This window comes from Myiozetetes cayanensis, unplaced genomic scaffold, assembly GCF_022539395.1.
Source record: "Myiozetetes cayanensis isolate MyiCay16 unplaced genomic scaffold, myiCay2020 scf20-37, whole genome shotgun sequence".
NCBI classification, from domain to species: domain Eukaryota; kingdom Metazoa; phylum Chordata; class Aves; order Passeriformes; family Tyrannidae; genus Myiozetetes; species Myiozetetes cayanensis.
Window position 1 is genome coordinate 5,525,270 of NW_026087412.1, and position 23,384 is coordinate 5,548,653.

Consider the following 23,384-nt stretch of genomic DNA (forward strand, 5'->3'; position numbering starts at 1 on the left):
GCCCCAAGACGAAACTAAAACAACAAAAAAGCCCCAAGACCCAAAACATGAGGGAAGTTGTACATAGAACTAAGAATTACTAGCTAGAGGAAAGTTAAAGGAATTTTGTGTGTGGATGAATTCTAGAATAAAAACCCCTTGCATATCTTTATTGTGTTATATTCCCTGCATGTTTGGTTTTGGGAGGGTTTTTTGAGTGTGGTTTTTAAAATGGAATTCAGATGCTTCTGCTGATTTATAAGGTACACAGACCTATCTGAAATTGTAAAATTTGACAGTCTTTCTGCTAGGAAAGGGTTAGAAAAGCCCAAGTTGGTGATGTGTATCCATAAGAACTGGTATTAATAATTCCCTGTGCCTCAGAGGCCACTGTAAATCCACACTTCTTTCTTTTATCTTAGAACAGCCATGCTTGGTGCTCTGCAACTGCCTTCACGTCTCAGGGTTGCTTGCCCATGATTCACTATTGGAGATTTTATATTGGCATATTTGAGCACTGTTTGTAATGCAAGTTGTTTTATAAACATCGTTTTATTATTATTACTATGCAGTAATGTTTCTATCAATCACAAAATAAATTCCTCAGTATGGTAAATCATCTGTGTAACTCAGCTACAAGGGCTCAAAAATGGCCTGCATTTGCTAATACTACCCTACTTCTATTAAAGGGTGGAAAAGATTTTTCTAATTTTTTCTAATTGCAAATTTTATAAGAGAGCTGGTCTCTGCATAGCACTGCAGGTGCTAGGATGATTATTTAATTGCACATAGGCTGACCTGAAAAATTTCAAATGTCTGTATTAATTAGGTATGAAATCTATTTCATTGTGAACTAGTGAAACCATAACTTAATTAGAAAGACTGTAATACTCTGGAGCTGAATGGGAATGGCAATTCCTTTGGTCTTGGAGCATCTTGTCAACGACTATGACCAGTAACAGATGTTTCATAAAACAATACAAGAAACATGTGCTTTTTTAGAAATATTTCTTCCTTGTGAATAATCAGACTTTATAGCCTGGTTAAATATCCCTCTGTTAGGTTCAAAACCAAAATTAAGCATTGTTGAGGTTTGTTTCTTGCAACAGAATTGTCTCTTACATGCCTCACCCTCACAGCAGCAGTTGAAACTGAGGTTGTAGAAGTTGAGGTTAATTTTGTTTCTTCTTACAAATACTTGCAGCAACACCCTCACTGCCACAGACAGGACCAGTTAGTATAAATCTGTGTTTAATCAGAAACGGGGAGTGATTTCCACCCCCCATCCCCCTCAACAATTAATTTAAATCCTTTAACTAATTTTACAGACCTTTTGGGAACTGCAAGAATATTCTGCTAGTGGCCACCAGATGGAGTTTCTAAAACAGCTTTGGTAACCCAATACCAGCGTTCATTTCAAAATGATCTTTTAAAGGTTTTGGAGATAAGAAAAGAGTTGCAGAAGCTTAAATCTGCAAATTTTTTTTTTTTGCTAAAATTAGGCTTTTCAATTCACTTTGTAATTAATGATTGCATTGGGTTTGCATGGCGAGGTTTTGGTAGTGGAGGTGGGGAGAGGCTACAGAGGAGGCTTCTGTGAGAAGCTGCCAGAAGCTTCCCCGGTGTCTGACAGATCCAGTGCCATCCTGGCACCAAGATGGACCCATAGATCACAGATCACTCAGAATATTCTGAGTTGGAAGGGACCCACAAGGATCCTTGACCCACCACTGTACAAGGCTGAGCCCATCAGTGCCGGTGTCAGCACCTCTAGGATAATGTTCTTAAGAAGAAGGAAAAAAGTGTGCAAGTACAATTAGATAAAATAGATTCACCTTCTGGTTGTAAATCTTGCTTTGAAGAACTTTTGATACAAAGGGTTTTTTAAAATACATTTTTATATTAATTCATATATTCATAACACTTAATTTCATACTCCATTTATATACTTAATTCTGATAAGAATCTGATGTTTTAAAATATTTCACTGTTTATGATTTCTAATAATACAGAAGTTCTGCCTGCTGTAGACTGTGAATAACTTTGACTGTTGTTGTACATGGAATTAAAAGTGCCAGTTCTTTAGAAGGAAGGAATATAAGGAAATCATATGGACTTCCAAGTTAAGAGAAGGACTTGGTGAGTAAGAAAGGAAGATGAAAAAGGAGAGGATACATCTCTGCTCTCCTGATGGAAAAAGAAGGTATTCAGCATATGTCAAAGTGTTTTGATATAGAATGGAAAGCTAAAGGAAATACAACAGAGCAAACACTTCACACTTCAGCCTTGTTGCCATGGCAGTCTGCACAGCTGGGCTTGTACCATCAGACTGCTTTCACTTGGAAAAAGTATTGCATGAGATATTTTAGAAATACACAAGGTTTTGCTTATTAAGAAACTTCATAATTTAATCCATGAGCATATGTTTCAGATTCATCAGTGTGTTGAGCTCTTTACAGCTGCAGAATCAATTCTCCAAGTCCTTGCCCTACAGCGGAACTGAGAGCAGCACTTGGGCAAGTTCTGCTTTTCTTTGGTCTCACCAGTCCTGTGCTGCTTCAAGTGAAGCTCACGAGAAGGTCTCCAGGCTGGACACTGTGCTGCTTTCATTTTTATTATCTATGTATGTACCAACAGCACAAAAACAATTTAATTGAATCTCAGTTTTAAAAAACAGGGAAAAAAAAGTGTTAACTCCCTTTGAGGTTTCTGGGAGCGGCGTCATATTTTCTTCACAACCTTGGGGCCTATTCTACTGTTATAATAGTTGAATGAGTATTTTCTGATTATGCTCAGTATTTCTGAGTATGCTCCAAAATGTAGTTGAGTTTTGTGAAATCTTGTTGTACTGACAGAAAAGGGCAGATTCAGATGCCATGTCAGCCTGGTTTGGACTGGTGTAAGCATGTTGACTTTGTTGAACCTGATCAACTCTTTCTCCTTGCATTTATGTAGAAGTTCTCCCTTCACAAAGCTGTGGGCTTGTGAACTTGCTGCATATGACTAACTCTGTTCTCATGGAAGATCCTTCAAGCCTGTGTTGTATACAAGGGGTTTTACTAATCCAGCTGAGAAACAGCCTTTTTGTGTATGTTGGTTGTATCTTAAAGCTCTGTGGAATGAAGGATCAGGAAATCACTGCTCAGTGTTTGTTTAGAGATGTTGGCTATCCTATTTCAGTAACAGAGAACACCCTCTAAACCGTTGTATGGAAATAAGGGGATCATGTCAGACTCTAGGCTTTGACTAACTGGTGTAGTATTGCAACGTCCACTTTGACAGTTGCAAAGTTCTTTTTTTTCTCACTGAGTCTTAAAACTCAGAATGCCTTAGACTTTTTTTTTTTTTTGAAAGGAATTTACCAATAACTATTTTAAATAGAGTTTGCTATTACTTGCTGTCTTCCTACACTTTACAGGAAATTGAAAGGGAACAAATGAGTAATTTTGTTCAGCTTCATGCTGATGAATAATGAGATTTTAATGATGTCAAAATTATGGCCTGGAAATTTGATATCCAAGTCATGACATTTGTTATGTTTGATTTAGTGAAGCAACACAGGTTTAACCTTGTCTACAATAGGTTTTTATCAAGAAAGCCAAAAAAAGTTCACACATCTCACTGACCAGATACACTTAAAACACTTTTTATTGAGCATGTATTATGAGCCAATAGTTCCTTTATGAAGCTTTCCAGTAAGTCCATTTCTGTAGTATTTTGACATGATAATGGAGGCCACAGCTCTTCATTGTAATAGAACCAGAAATGTTGTAGTGGCTGATCAGTTTCTTTCATTAACTGAATTTACATCTTCAGAGACCAACACAATTTGATTCTGAAATGTAAACTTTTGAAACTAGGACCTTCTCTAAGTTAGTCAACAAGGACCTGTCTTGAGTTAGCTGTGTTAATAACTCAAACAGAAGCAGAGCACGACATTTTTGTTAGTTCATTGATTTGACTTAATTAGCTGTTCAGCAAGAAGGCTATAAGCCATAGATGAACTCAAATATTAAGTTTAATTCTGTGAGAAAATAACACTGTTAATAGTGGCACTTAACTAGTGCTTACTTTCTAGTACACAATATATACATATAGAAGCATACAGTACACCTTCCTGTTCAGAGGTTTACATTTAAATGATACACTTTAAGAAATAATTTAATAAACTCTTTGCAAATTCTTTTTACATCAGTAGGCTGATTTCTATCTTGCATATATACAGTATTTTATTCATATTTATTTAAATGTGAAATAGATAAGCCCCTATTTACAGTCATCAGAAACCTTCAGGTATTTGAAATGGAAAGGCCCCATTCTTGAGAACTTTGTGACTTGTCCATTAAAGTTCTCCCTAGTTTAAGATACCATGTGTTTCCTTAAGTATTTTACTGCACTTGCTCCTCTACTGTTCTTTATATAAATATTGCAAAGTTTTCCCTTTTGGGGATACTGCTTTTTTGAGAGATACCGTGTGAGGGTGCTGCGATTAAGTCCAGAATTTCCTTAAGAGAACAGCAGCCAGGCAGATCCATGGCACAGTTGCTTTGAGGCAACTAATACATCAAATTATCTCTTAAAAGAGGTTGAGTGGATACCAGTCTTGTTCATTAAATTATCAAAGTTGTTTGTATCTATGATTGCCATCACATTTAGTATTTCTCAAGGATAAATGCAAACATATGTAGCTCTGTTGCAATACAAAAAAATTAGGAAAAAATAATATTGGATATTTCAAGCATAAATTACATAAAGCCCTGTCTTTCTCCAACTCTTAAGCAGCAGCTTCCATTTAAATAATTGAATAATATTTGGGTCATCATAAAGGAGTCACATGAAGTAAACTTTTAAGTGTAGAATGGTACCAGGTATACAAGACCAAGCATGGATGGGAACAGGAGAGAAATGAAAGTTAAATAAATGTAGCAGAGAAGTGAAAAAGGTAAAGAGAAATGATAAAACAACCATGATCTGAAACTGGGAATTTAACACAGAGAGAAGGGAACAGAAATAAAGGCAACAGTCCTGTTGGAGACAGAAAGAAAGATGTCTTGAGAGAAGGAGGAAATGGAAGTAAGGAAGCAACACGGAAGTTAAAATTGCACTTCATGCTGCCTGTTCAGCTGCACTGTTCTGTCAGTGTCCCAGTTGTGAACGCCTCTATTCACACCAGATAAGGCAGTTCCTCCCTGCTGGAACTCCTCCTGCATAATGGGACAGAATTTCTTTAACAGATTTTACGTGAGCGATTTAATGTGGTGCATTAGGAAACCTAAATTTCCTCAGATGGGAAGGAGGAGTCTCTTTGCTTGACAGCTGTAAGGAAAGATTTTTTTCTTAAGCACTTCTGTGTGAAAGTGAATTTGAATGATCAAGATGTGCAGAAATTCATAGAAAACCTCTCAAGAGGGGAAAAAAATCAACCCAAGCAGCCAGTATTGTATCAGCATAGAGGCACTATAAATGAGTGTGTGAGTTGGACACTGATTAAGAGCAGCTTCATTCCTTAACATGGTTTTCATCAGTGGGCTAAAACTATGAAGTAAACTGGTGTAGTTGTGCTGGATAGTTTTTGTGTGGAGAAAACACCATAGAAGTAAGATTATTTACTGTATAGGCTTTAAGAGATAAAAAGATTTCACTAAACTATGAAAAGTTATTAAAAAACAGACTAATGGAGGGTCTTCCACCAAAATGCTGATAACTTAAAGGTGCTTGTATATGAGGAAGATGACTATGAGAAGGAACTGAGTTATGTTGAAGGGAAAAGGTATGAAAAGTCTGTTCCTCACCTGCTTTCCCCTTAGAACTTAAGCATGTGCCTCTGCTGACAAATAGGACCAGCTATCAGATGAGATTGTGCTCTAAGCAATGGAAAAGATTCAGTTCTGGTTTTGCTCCATGTTTTTATGATACCTGAAGCTTGAAAAGCCACATTTTTTGAATAGAGTCATGTGGAACTTGAATTGTGTTGTGACGAGTTAAGCAACAAAACAATGCTGTGGTGTTGCAGGGAGAGTAAGAAAGATGTCTCATGGCCCCTAAACCAGTGGGAGAATATCAGTTTCACTTGTACCCCCTGTGTCATTAATAATGCAATAGCAGCACGGGAACAGGTAGTTCTCGAGTCAGTGCTTTGTAGTTTGTTGTTGTGGGTAGTTATTTATGTGCTTCCTGCAGCATGTTTGTGGTTCTTACATATTTCATCAAACCAGTAAAATCTGGTGATCTGGGCTGGATTTCTTCATCCTTACTGTGAAATACAGAAACTAGACTTGACTTTACTGTGTATCCAAGAATCCCATTGGGAGGCACTCCATTTCTGAGAGGTCAGCAAAGGCTGATGCTGACTGGGATTCCTAGATATTACTCCCATTTTAAAACCTTGCATATATTGAGGAATTTTATATGATTTCCAAACCTTCAGTGATGCCCTAGATTAAAGAGAGTTTAATTTATTTGTTGCAAACATATCCCTTGAAAATACAAAATGTTAATCATAAACATATTTATTTTTTAAGATAATTACTCTCATTACATGAACATATGTGGACCATAACACTTAGCCAGACAATCTTTACTAGTTAAATTCTGATTTAACTTTGTAAACCACCATGTCCTTCATTTTCATATGCGGAACAAACATCTTTAGGTTCCCTTAGAATTAGTCAATAAATATTTCTGGATTCTTGAAATGTTTTAGGATGCAAACAAAGCACTGGAAAATTAAAACACGTTTTTGTTAATTGTTATAGCTAGGAAAAAAAAGTCACTTTACCATAAACTTTAAAACAGGTTAGTTGGTGTGAGAAAATTATTTCTGAAAATGGTAAATTAGGCTTCTTTTAGAGGGGATTCAGTGATGGAGAAAGAAATTAAATAATTTAATTTATAATTAACATTTACTATTTGGGCATGTATAATTGGATCATATGATCTTCAGTAAAGATCATCTATATAATCTTCATTGAAAAACGCTATTTACTTCATCAAGGATAGCACTATCACTTCTTTGTACAGAAAATAAGGTAATACCTTTTTCTATACAACATACAAGGTGCTGTGTCTTCAGTCAAGACTTCAATAAACTGCTTAGTGATTTCTTCAGACAGGAAGATTAGAGACATGAAGACAGAGTTTGTAACCAGTTCAGTGCACTGAAGGTATCAGCTGTCACAGGTATTGCAGCACATTGGCCAGAGCCTCACGCGACTTCAGCAAACAACTATGTGAAAATTAAGACTGTTGCATTCAGCTGCAGTGGAAGCTCCTTCCAGCCTCTTGGTTGGGATGCTTTAATGTCTCTGAGTGCCAACACAGCAGTATCACAGTCCCAAGAACACCAAGTACTGCAGTAACAGAGCACCAGGGGAGTTTGTCAAACCTATGTCATGACTTGCTGTACTACTGTGCGCTCGTGAGAACACCCTTGATTCCCACAGTGTATCTTTTTGAGCAAACGTCGCAATTTGTTGGGAAAGTTTTTGTTAATATATCTGTAGAGCAGAGGCATCACAAAGCTGCTTGAGAAAGCCAAGAATTTTGACAAAATCGTGGTAAAGTCCAATATTCGAATGTAATTTATATCTGCAATTCTTCCTTGCAGGTTAGTAAATGTGCTTACCAAGAGAATAACATAATAGGGTGTCCACAGCGCGAACTGTGTGCAGACTGTGGCAATCAAAAGCCGATGCACTGACGGATCCAACCGCCCAGTGTCTTGATCCAGTGGCGTGGCCTCTTTGCGTATTCGCAGGATTAACGTGAGTGCGTAGAGCACAGCGACGGCCGGGACGACGTACCCGATGAACACCATGATGGCATCCGCTGCCTCTTGGTTCTGCATCTTGGAGCACTCGATTATTTTAGTGGACACGTGGTTGCAGACGTAGAACAGGAGAGATGAGAAGCTCGTAAGCATGGCACCGCCCCAGATGAACCCACAGACGTGTTTGGTGTTGTACACACTCGACATGTAAGTTCTGGGTAGAGCGCGTTCGATGTAGTAGTCCAGACTGAGCAGTGTCGTAGAGTACATTGTAACCAAGGACGAGACGTTGAATAAAATAAGAAAGGTGATATAAACTTCGTTGTTGGAATTCCAGATGGCCCATTTTGTGTTGGCAAGACCTAGAAGGTACATTGGTGCCAGAGCGTTGATGATGAGGCCAGCGATGGCAATGTTGACAAAGTAAACATCTGGCATAGTCATGGTAGCTTTGTTGTAGAGGTTAACTAGGACCAGCAAGCCATTGTAACAAAGGCCAATTGGGAAACATATAATGAGGTAGAGTAGGGAAAAGATGGACAGTACAAGGTCGAAGTCATGGCAGAGGTGCTGGTCCTCACTGTTCTCGGTACTGTTGATTAAGGCTTCACAGCTCCACATAGTGATTTTAGCTTTTGTGTCTTCTTTGCTGGTTACCAGCTTTTCTGTAGAGAGAAAAATAGTGAAAGTATTGTTGAAACATTATATTGTAAGCGAAATGCAGTGTAGTGTGAAGAAAACATTTTAAACTTGGAAGATTATACGCATCACACAGCTGACCTTGTTAGTCTAGAAGAAAGTCATCTGTGATTCAAAATTTTGTGAGACTAGTAAATGTCCTGAAGTTCTAACTGAAATGAAATTAGTTGCAAGTGAGTTGATACAGGACACTCAACAGAAGTAAATTGTAAACTGTCTATCTTTAAGTACTGATGTAGTATATATGAATATTAGGATAATGGTATTTTTAAATTATCAAACAGTACCTTATATATAGCTAATAATATATAAGGTAACTGCTGAAGAATGGAAGGATATAAGCTGAAGCACAAATCTTTGCAATAAGATGGAGAATAGAGTTCTTTAAGGTGTTAAATAAGCTTTCCCTTGAAGAGACAGTTTCTTGGGAGGCCCATCCAAGGCAGTATGGTGGATGTGTACTGGATCACTGATAAAAATGACAAAGACTAGAGGAAACAGGGAAATGAGATGAAAGATTTAGGGTTTTTTAATAGGTCAGTTTGTATTCAGACTTCCAACCTATAACCATTTAGTTCTGAAAAAAAAACAATGGACCTCTGTAGTCCAGGGAACCTAATATCAGGACAGCCTGACTTTCCAAAAAGGCAAGAGTTAGCTATCATTTCCTTTTAAAAATATCTGGAATTCTTTAAAGTATGCTACTATCAGTTGCTATCCAGCTATCTTTGCTTTATGGTCAGTAAAGAGATAACGTTTTAACTGAAATAACTGAACTTCAAAGCAATTGTGAAAAGTCTCTTTCCAAAATGCAGAAAAAGAAATAACCTCTAAAGTACAACTCAAAACCTGCACTTAAAATCACGGTTATGATTCCTGCCAGCTCATTTCTGGGCTAGCGTGGAGTTTATGCAGCAGGTGATTTCTTGTGTACTCTGACACTGTCACACACTCCTGTGGTTTTTTGTGTGCTTCCCTTTCAGCACGTGTGGAAAAGTGTAAGCACACATATACCTGCATTCCTTCCAGATAGAGAGCAAGATTTAATCAAATCCCCAATAAACATTGTGCAATGAAAATGAATGTTACTAGACAACATGCTATAGTCCATGAACCATATGGCTGAATTACAGTGTGGGGTTTGTAAGCATATGAATGCATCTCTCTAATGCTAATTCTTTGACACTTCAGACACAGTACAGAATTAGTCCCAAAATCACGTCAACTTTCATGATTTATTTCCCATTGCAGTTGTTTTGTGTACATTTTCCTTCTAAATACCATAAGCTGTGCCAGAAATCAGGCTAAAAATACAGTCATTTTAGCTGGGCAAGCAAATTTTTATTCCATTGTCCTGTGTTGGCTTTCCTCAGAGAAGTGACTTCTGTGGCAGCAGCACCAGCTGCAGTTCTGCTGTTTTCAAAGCCTGTTTTCACCTCTGTGGGAAAACTTTTTCGTTAATTTCGTTCATTTTCTCAGTTCAGTTCTTCAGCTACAGTACTTCATATGAATGGACTGTGTCATATCTTTATGTTGTCTTTCCATCCTCATACTATTTTTGAGCACTGAAAACAACCCAGTTTGTTTTCAGGAAGCATCTGCTGTTTTAAGTTTTTAAGAAAGAAAAAGCAAAGCTGTTTTTTGCGCAGTTGAAGGGAACCAAAACTACATTGAACTGTTGTGACTTGATTCAAGCAAAGCAACAGACTGGAACTAGATATTGCAAATATATGCATTATGGTGAGTGCAAGGGTGACTAAGCACAGGCATGGATACAATCACGTAATTCCATTATGCAGGTTTATCCTTAAGCATGTAGCTTTGATTACTCCAGACTGAATTACATCAGCCACAGAATAACTTGCCTGTATATTGTCTCAGAAGATCAACAATCTTTGCTACCACACTTTGTATTTTACAGAGCAGGGGGATGTCTGGTTTCACAAGTGTTTTTAGTAATTACCCCTTTTTTCTTTACATAGTTAAATGCAATTCTGTTTTAATGGTAGAAATGGCAGGTGATTCTTTGTGTTTAAACAGTAATCTGACGAAAGTGACAATATTTACATCTGAAATGAGCAAAAATAAAATCCAAAATAAAAAATACGTTCTTAAGAAATGTGATCCAAAGTTGATGACTTCTAAGTTACCAGGTGATGTATTTTTGCCACTAATGCCGAAATCACCCATATTTAATGGTCACTCCCCAGCGAAGGCACTGAACCTGTTCTCTGTGCTGTGCAGGCCCAGCTCAGCATTTCTCACCCAGCCGTCTCTTTTGCCATCTTTAAAGTCAGTTTTGCCGTCACAGTTTTACCGTGTCTGGGTAAAGCCCCTGCGATGCCTGAACGCAGCTTGACTCGCTCAATCTAAGCTGACCCCCTTCCCTCTCCGGGCACAAGGAGCTCTGCAGTCCCAGGTTGACTCTGTTGCATAAGTGAACGCTGCAGCCTCTTGTTTACAGTGGCCTGACTCAGGCGGCCGCGGCACTTCCCAGGATCTCCCTGCTTTTAGAAGCGGGATCAGGTTGAAAATGAAAGCCCGCGGTGGGAAGGGAGCGGGGAGCGCTCCGCGCCCGATGCCGCTCCGCGCCCGCCGTTCCCACGGCGCTCCGGAGCCTCTTACCTTCCCTTCACATTCGCATTCCTCCCAGCCGCATTCCCGAGGAAGGGAGCCGGCCGCCAGGCCCCGGCGTGGTTCTCCTTGGGAACATGGTGCTGGCCGTGCCAGCGCCCGGCTGGGCGCTGCTGCCTGCGCTGCACTTGTTTTTGCTCTGGAAGTTACTCACAAGTTTCTGCTTGGCTTGGCAGCCGCCTGGCCCCTCCCTTTCCCTGTTTACAGCCAGTTTCAAGAAGTGAGAGGGCTCCGCTCGGAGCCGTGTTGGATCCAGCTCGCTTTGTAGTCTCTGGGTTTCAGATTTGCTGCTTAAAATCCACGGGGCTGCCGGAGCGCGCAGGTTTGTCGTGGTGTTGCCATCGGCGCTGGGGTCTCTGGGGACGCTGGAGAGGCTGTGCCATTCCCTGCAGCTGCAGTCAACAGCCCCTGGTTGAAGAGCGTGGGGTTTATTTTTAACCCGGGACGAGAATGTGTAGCTTTGAGGTTTCAGTTTTATAGGCAATATATCCTGAACAATCAGTATTTAAAAATTCCCGTATGCTACAAAGTGCACAGGTGCTTGTGGTGCTGGCAGACGTGAGCCAGCTTGTAATACAAGGTAGGAAGAAAAGTTTCTGAGTGTTTAATTTGAATTTTGAGATTGTTTTGGTGTTGTGAAAAGGCATTACGACATGACCCTCATTTTGGGATGGTGTTATGGGGTTCAGTTCTGCTTCCTTTTTAAAAAAGTTGATTGCTCTCACGAGTATTTGCATGTCACAGTTAACAGATGTGAGTGTATATATTTTCCACAATTTTAAAATGGATCATTTCTTGAAAGAGTTTTTGAACTGTGGGTTGATAATTTATCCCGTTCTGGCTTTTGTGGTTGTTCCGTTGTTTATATGGAAACTCCTTGGACTAATGAAATAAAGTTAGTACCTTTGAAGTGTGTTTTTAACTGATATCACCAATCAAAGCAGTGTTGCCTTTCTTTTTCAAAATAATTTGTCATATATTTAGAAATTTTGAGGCTTTATTCCATAGCAAATAAACACCAGTGTAAAACTTCTTCATGGAAAATTAAGCAGGTGTTTATGGAATAAATACGAGAAAAGCGCTAAAAGTGGTTACTGAGTTTGAGTTTCTCTATCTGATTGCAGTTTGGGTTAGATTTTTTTAGGTAAGGTCTGTTTGTGCTGCTTGGTTTGTATTTAAAGGTTCATTATGAGTATGTAAAACCATTGCAACTCCCAAATGGCAGAAAATTCCTATGGTCCTGTTGGATACATTGTCCACAGACAGAATTGTGTATGGGCTGTGGATAACTCCATGTCATAAACTGTGGCATCAAGTGTTTGTTGCCCCAAAACTTTAGAAGTACTTTAATCATCAGAAGTTGACTGGAGAAACAGCAAAGTAGGAAAGGTGTTTGTGTAGAAATACTTTTAGAGTGCTGATACTTGGCTGAAAGCCAATTTCTTTACACTCCATTAAAGCTGAAGGTGGTTTTATTTAGATACAAATTTGCATGAGGTACTTAAGAAAAGACTTCTTACAAAACAGCAAGAAAAGTTGAGAGTACTTTGTGGCAAAGATTATTTTAGAAAAGATGCATGAAATGAACTTTAATTAATGAGAAAGAAACAAAGTGCTGCTCAGTTCTATTACAGAGTCCATAGCTGCAGTCAGTTTTTTCAGACATTTTCATTCATAATGCAGCACTAAGTTGCAGAGCAGGTTGGGTCACAGTTTGAAGCATGACCATTCTACACTCAGATTATTTTATTTGAGTTAAAGACCCCAAACCTTTATCCAGCTGCAGCACTGTCTCTTTGCTCTGCAGGTTTATTTTTTTGTTTGGTTGTTTTTGGTTTTGGTTGTTTTTTGGTTTGGTTGGTTTTTTTGTTTATACAATAAATGGCTTGTCTAACTGCTCTGTTATCATCTGTATGTGAGGTAGCTCTTACCTGATTTATCTAACCTCTGAATATGTGTTTCCACAAGCTGTAAAGCTGGTACCAACAAGGTAAATCTCCAAACAGGCCTAAGACTCATACCTTCATCATGTTTTCTTGAGTTCCTACAGGATCTCTTAATTCCTATGAACTGAACCCCCAAGGGAAGGCTGAGCCCTATGTAGAGCTTTGCTGGACAGCACAGATTTGCTTCAGATCTAGATGGAGAAAACTAAAAATCTTGGCCAGAAAACTAAAAATCTTGGCTGCATATATATATAAACCATGACCCTCATGAGGGTTTGAAAGTTTTTGAGAGTGTCATGCTAAATATTACTTATTGATTGACTCTTAAAACTTTAAATAAAGGATGATCAATATTTCTGGAAAATAAGAAACCTGCAGTTAGTTGTACCTCAAGGGGAATACTGTCTGAACTCTCAAGTGTGAGAGAATGAAGTGTCACACTGCTGTTATGTCTCAGCCTGGGTAACATGACATTTCTTTGGGCTTACTAGCTTATATACATACCATAGGGATTAACAGAAAACATGCTGGCTGGATATACAGAAAAGTAAAACTAGATTATCCAGGTTAGATCTGAGGGCAAGAAAATGAAGCAGTGTAGGCAAGTAGGTTTCAGAATATATTTTCCTCGTGCAATTGCTGAGTTGGTGCTGTTTATAATATAATGATGCAGCTCAGATAAAATGCTTTTAACATGAGTAGAGAAGAAAATCCTGCTTGATACTGGGGCCTGGGCTGAAAAACAGGCCCCTTCCAACCCTATCATTTTATGTCTTTGTGGCGCAACCATTGACCAGTTTGGCGGGTGGTAAGTTTCTAATTGATATCGACTCCATTTGTAACGTGGTTAGTTCAGGACAACATAAGGTGAAAGAAGGCACAACAAAGTAATAACTGATACAAAATAGCATTGAATATAAGTCTGTCTTGGATGCTTTAAAAGGAACAAATGAAAATGAGAGTAGGTCAGTTGGAAGAGAGGGAGCGAGGAGCTGGCTACCCTGGCAGGTGAAGTCATAGAAGAGCATGGTCCCACTGATTTCACCCTTCATTAGGCTCAGGTTTTAGAAAACCTTCTCCCTCTGCAGTATAACTTGCTTTAGTAGCGGCATAACAATAATTAAAAACAAAACCCAACAAAACCTTTGACTCATACAACCCAACTCTTGCCTACTCCTGCTTCCTTCTGCACAATTTGAGTGCCCATTTCTACCTTTATAGCTTATTGCCTCCCCTTAGGCCAGCATTGTTCTTTCTACCCAGGCATAAATTCTTACTTACATTTCCCAGTTTCTTAAATAAAGCCTTGCATTTCCTCTGCCTGGCTCTTGCTTTCCTCTTTATCTCCCCCGATGACTCCTTTACAGTTAAAGTTGCACCTCCCACCATTATTTGCTCATATGACACACATACAGATCATATCCGACTTACAACAGGGTTTCCAAGTACTCTTTCACTTCTTTTGTTATTTTCCTGTGGGACATCCCAGGCTTTTCTTAGGCATGTTGAGTCAACAGAAAAAAATACATTCACAAGAACTGTAAGGGTGCATTTCTGTTGCACGTGGGATGAGTACAGAGATACCCATGTTTCTGAAACTGTTCTTTGCCCTTTGCTTTGCTCATCCTTTGAGGTTGCTCACTCTGCTTTTCCAGAAATTCTGACTTTATTTTGTATTCAGGGCACTTAAAAGCTTAGCTCCTTCCTGTGGGCCACCCTCTCACTTGCTGGGTGACCTTTTTTATTGTTCCACATACGTTGGCAACCTCTGTTGCTTGTTTATCCTTTCATTCTGTAAGCACCATCTTTGTGGTAAATCATCTGCATAGCATCTACCTGGTCCTTCAGATCTCACTTGTGCCATGATAATCTGCTTACTGTCCCTGGCCTCTTGGGAACCTAAATAGATGCACTTTTTTTCCCTATTTTGATGTTTTGGTGTTGTTGCTAAATATATAATATTATAAGGTAAAACTATTAACATAACTGTTAACATTGTCAGCTGCACACTTTGTTTCTATTTAGATTGTTCAGTTCTTTGGAATCTGAGTTCATGTAAGGCCATGTCAGAAGTAAGTCTCTGCAAATTGTTGTCACAGGTCACTAAGCATCAACACATGAGTTCAGATGTTCTTTTGGTTGGAAAGAAAGAGGAAAGCTTGATTTTAGGTTACGGCAAATGTTATTTAAGATGGGCATCTTTGGTAAGGTTAGAGCCACAGAACTTTCTTCTGTTTTCAGAGTTCATAGGAGATTGCTCAGAACAATCTGTATCCATCAGAAATGGATAACTGTGTTGCTTCAGTTTCTCTTCCACCCATCAATTTTTAAGCAGCTTAAAGCTTATGAGAACAGATAATATACTCCAATAAAGAAAGACAAAAAAGATCAACTACTCTGGAAACCACAATAAAAACTGCCAAGTGGTGTTTTTGAGGGCCTGTTAGATATGTTGGAGAGCATCACTGTAACAGTGGTCTGGAAGGTTCTAATAACCCAGTGCTACAGGGTCAAAGTTCTGTGGAGAGGAGATAGTCCAGCATTAGGGGCCCTAAAGATTCATGTGGAAGGAATTCCATCTTCAGACACAGATGTTATCTGCCAGGCACATCTGCCACTCTGGATAAACCCTCCTCTTTTTGTGCTGTTTCCTTCTTTGCCGTGGAACCTCTGTGGGGTTTAGGTTGTCGGTGGCTGTGCCATCCTGGCAGCTGCTCAGGGACGGCTGCACCAGGGAGCTCTGCAGGGGTTAACTCTGTAAACTCAGCTGTGTTTTGATAAGTTCTCTCAGTGTCCCAGTATCAGATGAGTGTGACTGGTCTCCTGCTCCACCTCTTCCCGCCTCTAGCTTTATCACTGAGTTCTGTAAGAGCCTCTATATGGAAAACATGACATATCGTTTCTTTTTTAGCGTTTACGTGCAGTGAAAAAGAATTCACCTTAGAGTGAACAGTGCAGCTCTTAATACATCATATAAGGTTTCACTGCTGCAAAGAGTGAAATACCTTATTTTTGTGCAGTTCTTCAGATGAGGATTCCATCAGACAGAATGAATTTATGCAATGGTTACCTCTATTCATCTAAAGGCAGCTTCACTGCCTGGGTTCCTGAAATGAAATACAATTTTGAGATGCCCAAATAGCCACTAGATAATATTTAAAAAAAACCAGCAACCCTGAGTTATATGCAAAACAAAGCCCCTGTAATTTTCCTAGTATTCATATTCGCTTCCAGTAACTTACGGTGTATTAAATAACAAGAATAATTTGAATGAATGTAGTATTAAAAAATCAGCTTACGTAAGGTGCTTCGAGTTCTGGATTTTATAAAGTTGACCAGTTGGAATACAAGAAGTGACAGCTTTTAACCATCAGCAGAGTACACAGCACCATTTAGAGTGCTGAACAACCAGTTAGCACTGCTGCAGTTCTGGGCTGTGTTGTCAGAGTCCTTAGAAGCTGGTTTTGATGCAGCTATCCTCCTTTAAAACTAAGTGGCAACAAGCAAAAATAAAATTCAGCATCAAGGTGACTGAGAGTTGCTATTTATATATATTAATTTTTTCAACTGAGCCACAGAAACCAAATTAAAAAATACAATTTCAGTTGCTTGGAGAACACACAAGAAAATATTTTCGTTCAGTTTGAAAGTGAATGCAAGTTGCAGAATCTTTTTGTATGAAATACTACAACTCAGTGGATCTAATAAGGGTTACACAGACCTTCTGAAGGCTGAGGTTGTGATGCTGATGTGATGAGCAGCTGGGACTTGGTAAATTTATAGAGTAGGCACACTTTGTCCCACTGTTTTTAGTTAAAGTAGTTCATTTATTCTGTTTGAAGTAATTGAATACACTAGGTGGGCAATATCGTTAAAGAATCTTTCTTAAATGATGATCATCAATGTTTAACTAGAGGGGGTTTGCCCCCTGTATGTACAGACACTTAAACTGGAGAGCAACAAGTCAATTAATACTGGTTTGAGGGGGAAATTGTTTATGACACTTATATGTTCCTTTTTTTATATAAAGACCATCAGATCATGAAGACTTAATCTAAAACTTTCTGCTAAGGCCTTTTTATTATTTGGGAAAATACAAGATTACAGGGCAGTTTTATGGTAAAATTGTTTCTTTAGATAATTTCTTTAAATCATAGGTGCCACATTTGCACCTCTTACAAGATAGCAAGTGCCCAGATTTCTGCATTTCCAGCATTTTGGAGTTGCTCAGGTTCCAGATAAGGAATGTCTGTACTTCTGGTTTATGTAAATCAGCTTCACTCCAGTAAAGAAAGATTCTCACCAATCAAAATTAATGCAAATTATGCCAATTCTAGGCATTGCAGACTGAATTTATTCCAGGAAAAGAGTGTCAGAGGTGCATGGACTGTGCTGGAATTACTCTGTAAATGAGCTGGCACGGTGAGCTGGCAGGGTGGAAACAGCAGCTCTTATCTTCCCCCACTGTTTGTCAGCTCAGGGCTCGTGGCAGGGAACACTGCTGAAATTTGGCAGCATGGAAACATTCCCCACAGATATTCTGGTGCCAGTTGCAAAGACTGACAGGAGGCACAGATGGTACTTTTCCTGGAAACTCTAATATAATGCTGTTTCCTATTAGAAACGTCGGTGAAAGCTGACCCAGTGACTTATCAGCAAGACATCACGTTGGCTGTGTAGGAAACTGTTGTGGAACAGACTCTGACTGCAGGGACCAGGTTTCCAGTAAATGCAGAAAAATTGACATAGTCCTGTATCAGATAACATATACAGGAATTGGTATGAAACTGGTTTGATTTTAAGAGTTTGAAGGGAAAAATCAACCTTCAGCAGAGTTGCACTAAGGCTGAAATGACTTAAAAATTTGTCACATCCGTTGAGATAAACATATCTTTCTGTTAATTGTCAGCAAGCCCGAGACATCTTGTTCCTGACACTCCTGTGGCTTTTAATTTCCACTGCCTGGTAAAGGAAATAGCATTTTCTAGCTGCCTCCTGGATGGACTTGAATAATTACTGATTACATCTTATTCCATTTTATAATGTCTGAAAAAATCTTATAACTTTACATTCTAGGGGGTCCTGGTATAACATTAATGCTGATCTAAGGGTGGTTATTATTAGGCTGTAAGATTTGGATAAGGGGCTTGAAATGAATTAAGAGGCATCTTACGGATGTGAATGGGCTCTGACTTGTCCATGTATTGCTTGTCATGTGTCATTCCTCATTCCACTTGATCAGTGACAGGGTTTTTTAACCCTTAGTCATCAAAATTTTCTTCCAATAAACTTGATTTCCTATAGGGCTCCCCACTGCAGCCATATGTATATATGAAACCTGAAAAAGCCAGGAATAACCTTTAGCACCTTCTGTTCTGGGATACTGGCAAAGGGTTTGACAGGTTTAAGTATTTGATGATTTGAGTCCTTGACCATCCTTTCACAGGTCTGTGAGTGTGGATACTTCCTTAGATACTCTCAATGGGTGTTGTTTTTCCAGCCTAGTATGAGGTTGGGAAAATGTTTCCAAGGACAGATGAGATACTCCAGTATTACTAGGGGAAGAAAAGTGCAAAGGAGTCTGAGACCTCTGTATACCAGGACTCTTTAAAGCTTCCAAATTCAAAAACATCTGTACCTGTAGCCACCTGTTACCCACATTGTGTCCATTCCATGCTACTTTGGAAAGCCATTGTTAGGGTTTGTACAAATTCCTGGGACTACAGCCAAGTAAATGGCATGGAAATAAATAGTAGTGCTTACTAATTGCAGTGTATTGATTCACATGTTGTACAGCAATCACTTCTTTTAAAAATGTGAACAGATTTTTTTTAGTGTCCTTGGTAGGTAACAAAGCTTGAAAAGTCTTGCACACCCCAGGAAGCCAGCACGACTTCTGTAGCAGATTTGTTACTGCAGGAGCCTCAGTATATAAAATTATATTGGGTTTGCATGGCAAGGTTTTGGGAAGGTGTTCAGTTCTATTTCTCATTACCCTTCTCTAATTTGATTGGTAATAAATTAAATTAATTTTTCTGTAAGTTGAGTCTGTTCTGCTCAGGATGGTGAGTGATCTCTCCCTGTCCTTCTCTTGACCCACGAGCCTTTAGTTATATTTTCTCTCCCTTGTCCAGCTGACAAGGGGAGCAAGAGAGTGGCTTTAGTGGGCACCTGGTGTCGAGCCAGGGTCAGCCCACCTCAAAAATAAATATGTAATCTGCTTCCTCCTGTGCTAATGAGTGGAAGCCTGAGGAGTAATTAGTTTGTCAGAGAGCCAGTTTCTCAGTAATGATTGATAAATGGATGTTTTTGCAGAGCCCACACAGGCACTGGTTGCTTATGAACAGTAAAGCACAGTTTACAGGGAGGTCACTGGAGCCTGCTAGTCTGCCCTCAGTTAAATGAGCCATACTTGTTGTAGCTGTTGTGGAAAATATGCAGAATATTCTGATAATCTCTTATCTGAAGTTCAGAGCCTGCATACGGGAGTTCAAATGAATCATTCTGAAGTGCAGATCACAAACATTGATGTCCACATGAATCACTTTGTCCAGACACTTGATTAGCTTTTTTGCATCATTTCAGAATCAGTCCAACTTCTGTAGAAATCCATGGAATTCTGCTTGGACTGAAGTGACGGGGCCAATCAAACACATGAAGGATGTGATGCTGGCATGACAAATAGGGTGCTGCCTTTTGTGCTGCTTTAGCATTTGTATAAGAACAACAGAAAGTTCAGCTGAGAGAGCCCTAAGGGAAAGTGGGTGTTCTGCTACATACAGTAGAAAACAGATTTGCAAATATCACGATGATTAGTGTAGTTAAAAATGCTTATGGAGGCTCAAAAGGCCAGCAGTTGTTCTGCTTATTCAAAGGTTCTGCTGAAAGCAGTTAGGAAATTTTTGGTACTTTGCAGTTTGCCTTTGGCTTACCTTCTTTTATAATATAAATGAAAATGCAGCTTAATTGTGATTAATTAATTAGTTACTGATGTGTCTTTTTATCTGCTTTGCAGTAGTGTTTCACGGTATAGTTTGCTCTGTGTTTATTACTATGCTGCAAATAAAAGATTCACAAGGATCTCACTTTCATTGAGAACTTTTTTCTCTATTAAAGACTAACTGGATTAACTTTTGATCAATTCCTCTGCTATACTTCTGCTCCACTACTGCTTCTAGATTTAATATACAGGAACATCTAGATCTTGTATATTCAGAGTGATTAATAAAAAAATGTAAAAAGCACATCATCATTACATAAACAATGAGAAATCCAGCCTAATGTGCATGAAAATTGATATGCATAAGAGAAGATACTGTAACTTTCTTTTGGCCAACCAGATAAAAGTGGGAGAATGACAAATTCAAACAATAATGTTTTTCCTAAAGAACTATTATCTAAAAACCAAACATTGTTTTCTAACGATGGCACTATTCATTTTCATTGATCTGAGCTTTATATATATTAATGCAAATTGTTTCTAGGCTCTTAAAAACCCGAAATCTAAAAGAAGTGCTGGAAACCTCACCTGGTAGGCTCTGCCTCGCTGTCCCTTGTCGGCCGGGAGAAACATTCTGCCCCTCAAGTTGGACCCTTTACCCAAGTGAGCTCAGCAGAAACTCCAGTCTCTCATTTCTCTGGCAGGAGTAAACAATGGGAGAGCTGGGGCAGCGACGCTGAGGCCACGGCGCTGCCCTCGGCGGTGGCACCAGGCTCTGGACACATGTGACTGCCCTGCACATACGTGCACATAATCCCTTAAGCCTCGGCCGCACGCGCTTATTGGCGCCGCAGGCTCCTGCAAAAACAGGGGCCTGATCCTGCCAAGGGGACAGCCCTGTGCCCCCTGACCCTGGCTGTGAAAGGGCTTTGGAGAGGGTCTCTTTTTAGGAAAGGACAAAGTGAAAGGAGGCACTGTGGTTTCGGGGCTCGGTTGAGCCTTTTGGTGCCGTTACATAACGGGAGACAAACAGCGGCCGCATCAGACCGGGAGAGCTTTGATGCAGCAAAAGCTTTTACCACGGGAGTAGCTGCTCTGCAAAGCCCTGCATGTTAACAGGGTAACAGACCCGGAGCAAAATAAACCAAGATGGCAAAAACATTATGTTAGTGATTTCTGATTTTCTTTAGGGCTGCTCGTCACAGCTGTGTTTGCCAGGAGTCAGATCCCTTCCCACCTCTGAAGCACAGCGCTGTTCAGCAGAAGCCTGTAACATCCACTTGGCCTCTGGAGAGTTTAGACAGTAACCAACATTAGGCCTGAAAAAGAGCCAATGTGTGCTTTAAAAAGTACTTTGCTGTAAAGCTCAGAATTCTTTTAAGCACTCAGAAAGAACATTTTAATTGGGGGTGGGGGGGGAAACATGTAAGGAAAATGCTACTGGTCTATTATCTTACTTTAATGAGATGGTAGGTAAATGTAAATTCTTTCCATTTGAATAGAAAGTGTGTAATATCGTGATTCTCTCTACTTAGCTTGAATACAAATAGTCCTTAAATAATTTACCTTTTTAAACTAATGTAAAATTAATTTATGTGTTTTCCTTCCTCCCCAAAGCAGTAAAGTGTAATATATGATTTTACTTATCAACCAAAAAGGAGTTGACCCATAAAATGAAAGAAGAATTTGTCATTCATGTTAGCATGAATGTTAGTGTATTTTCTTTTATGTATGTAATATAAATGTGTTTTCTTATTTTATACCATTAGTTGCTTATTTTTATTCTTACAGTATGTTAGAGTCTAAAACTTACCATAGGACTGTAAGACACTAAGACACCTGAGAACTTTCTGAGTGTCAGTATTTACGATCTAAGTATTTGCTTAGTTCAGTTTTTTTGTTGTTTGTTCCTTTTGGCTAAGGTTCTATTGTTCATAATGAAGTTAAAGTCCCCCAAGTCTCTGTTTACAACCTCTATAACACACAGGTTCTATTTGTAGGTCCCAAACTAGCATTTTCCATTAGATTTTCTATTGTTGGAGATTGGTCAAATTATTAAATAAACAAGTACCTCATTAATCTCAGAAGTAAAATTTCTTTGAGGAGACAATGTGGGGTAGCTGAGGATTATGCTATTTTCTGTTTTGTGGTATTTTGGTTGTTTTTGTTGTTGTTTGGGGTTTTGTTGTGTTGGCTTTTTTTTTAATAGTTTGTAGTATTTCATACTTATCACTCCATTTGGATAAGCTGTTATATATGGTTTGTATTTTGAAACACAGAGAAAAAAACCCAAACTGTAGTGATTTACATTTGATAAAATACCAGTGACAGTTGGGTGTGGAGTTGAAGGTGAAGTGTACTTTCCTTTTGAAATTCAGACCTCATAAACTTTAGTGTACGGGCTTTTTGCAGGAGAAGAATGCAGGGATTGGGAGATGGAATAGCACTCCTTCAGTCTCCAGGGAGAGCAGAAGGTAATAATATGGCTCCTTCAAGTCTGCTGCTCTCTGGGTTTTATAGAGGCAACTGCTTGTTCTTATAGGCCCCACCAGTCCATCACTTATTTCAGTTTGCAGTGCCCACCACCTAATACTTTTTCCATTATCCTGGTTGGGTTTGTCTAGCAGACTTTCCTGAGGTTTGTTTGAGTGTGGAGATACATAATCCCCAACACAATTAAGCTGTGTAACTACTGCTTGTAGTGACAAGTGGTAGTTGATCATCCGTAGAAACTTGGGGTAGTTGTGGGGCAGAGGGGACCAATGCGGTTTGACCGTAAAGGTTCAACTTTTAACAATATCCATACTTGTAGAACTTGCCCAGGTATTTCTTGTGTTTTCCTTCCTTCCCAAAGCAGTAAAGTTTAATATATGTTTTTACCTATCAGCTGAAAAGGAGATGAACCCTAAAATGAATTAAGAATCTGTGGGCAGGCCCATGGATGTGGCTTTGTGCTGAGACTGGGTCCTGGCCAGGCAGCTGCAAGGGAACTGGGAGAAATGGCAAACAGACTTGTTTGAGGTTTACTTTAGTGACTTATTTTTTAACTCTGCCTCACTGCAAAGTCAGCAAGCACCAGCCTCGATGAAGGTGGAGCCTCTTCTGTGACCTATCAGGAAAATTAGCCCAAACTTCAAACACCTTTAAACACAAGCCAGATATTTTTGCTGTGCACGTGGTAGAAATTCAGCAGGATAGGACTCTGGTATGAGCGTGACACACACACAGAGCCTAATGCACTTTTTCTTTGCCACTGGTAAGCAGCAGGGATCTCTGAAGCCTTGTGGGTTTATTCACATGTTTAATTTGTTTCAGGGTACTGTTACTGTTGGCTTGATTAATGCGCTGAATTAAATATGGCAGTTCCCTCTCCATCTTCCCCCAAATATGGTTCTCATTGCTGATGGTTCTGCAAAGT

At 39.3% G+C, this 23,384-nt stretch overlaps 1 protein-coding gene across 5 annotated transcripts in view; it reads right to left on the minus strand.

Annotated features, from left to right (window-relative positions):
- Positions 1 to 3,609: 3,609 nt before the first annotated feature.
- The window catches only part of GPR146 (G protein-coupled receptor 146), a 47,109-nt gene continuing 27,334 nt past the window's right edge, over positions 3,610 to 23,384 (minus strand). Inside the window, exons 1-2 of one of the 5 annotated variants that reach the window (XM_050317433.1) lie at positions 16,032 to 16,133; positions 3,610 to 8,412 (exon numbers count right to left, since the gene is read on the minus strand). In XM_050317433.1, the coding sequence (XP_050173390.1) occupies positions 7,364 to 8,368 (1,005 nt within the window). In that variant the 5' untranslated portion in view covers positions 8,369 to 8,412; positions 16,032 to 16,133 and the 3' untranslated portion in view covers positions 3,610 to 7,363. Of the gene's footprint in view, positions 8,413 to 8,527; positions 9,864 to 9,896; positions 10,977 to 11,071; positions 11,217 to 16,031; positions 16,134 to 23,384 lie in introns of those variants that run through there. The other 4 variants (XM_050317432.1, XM_050317435.1, XM_050317436.1 and 1 more) reach the window with 4 other exon arrangements.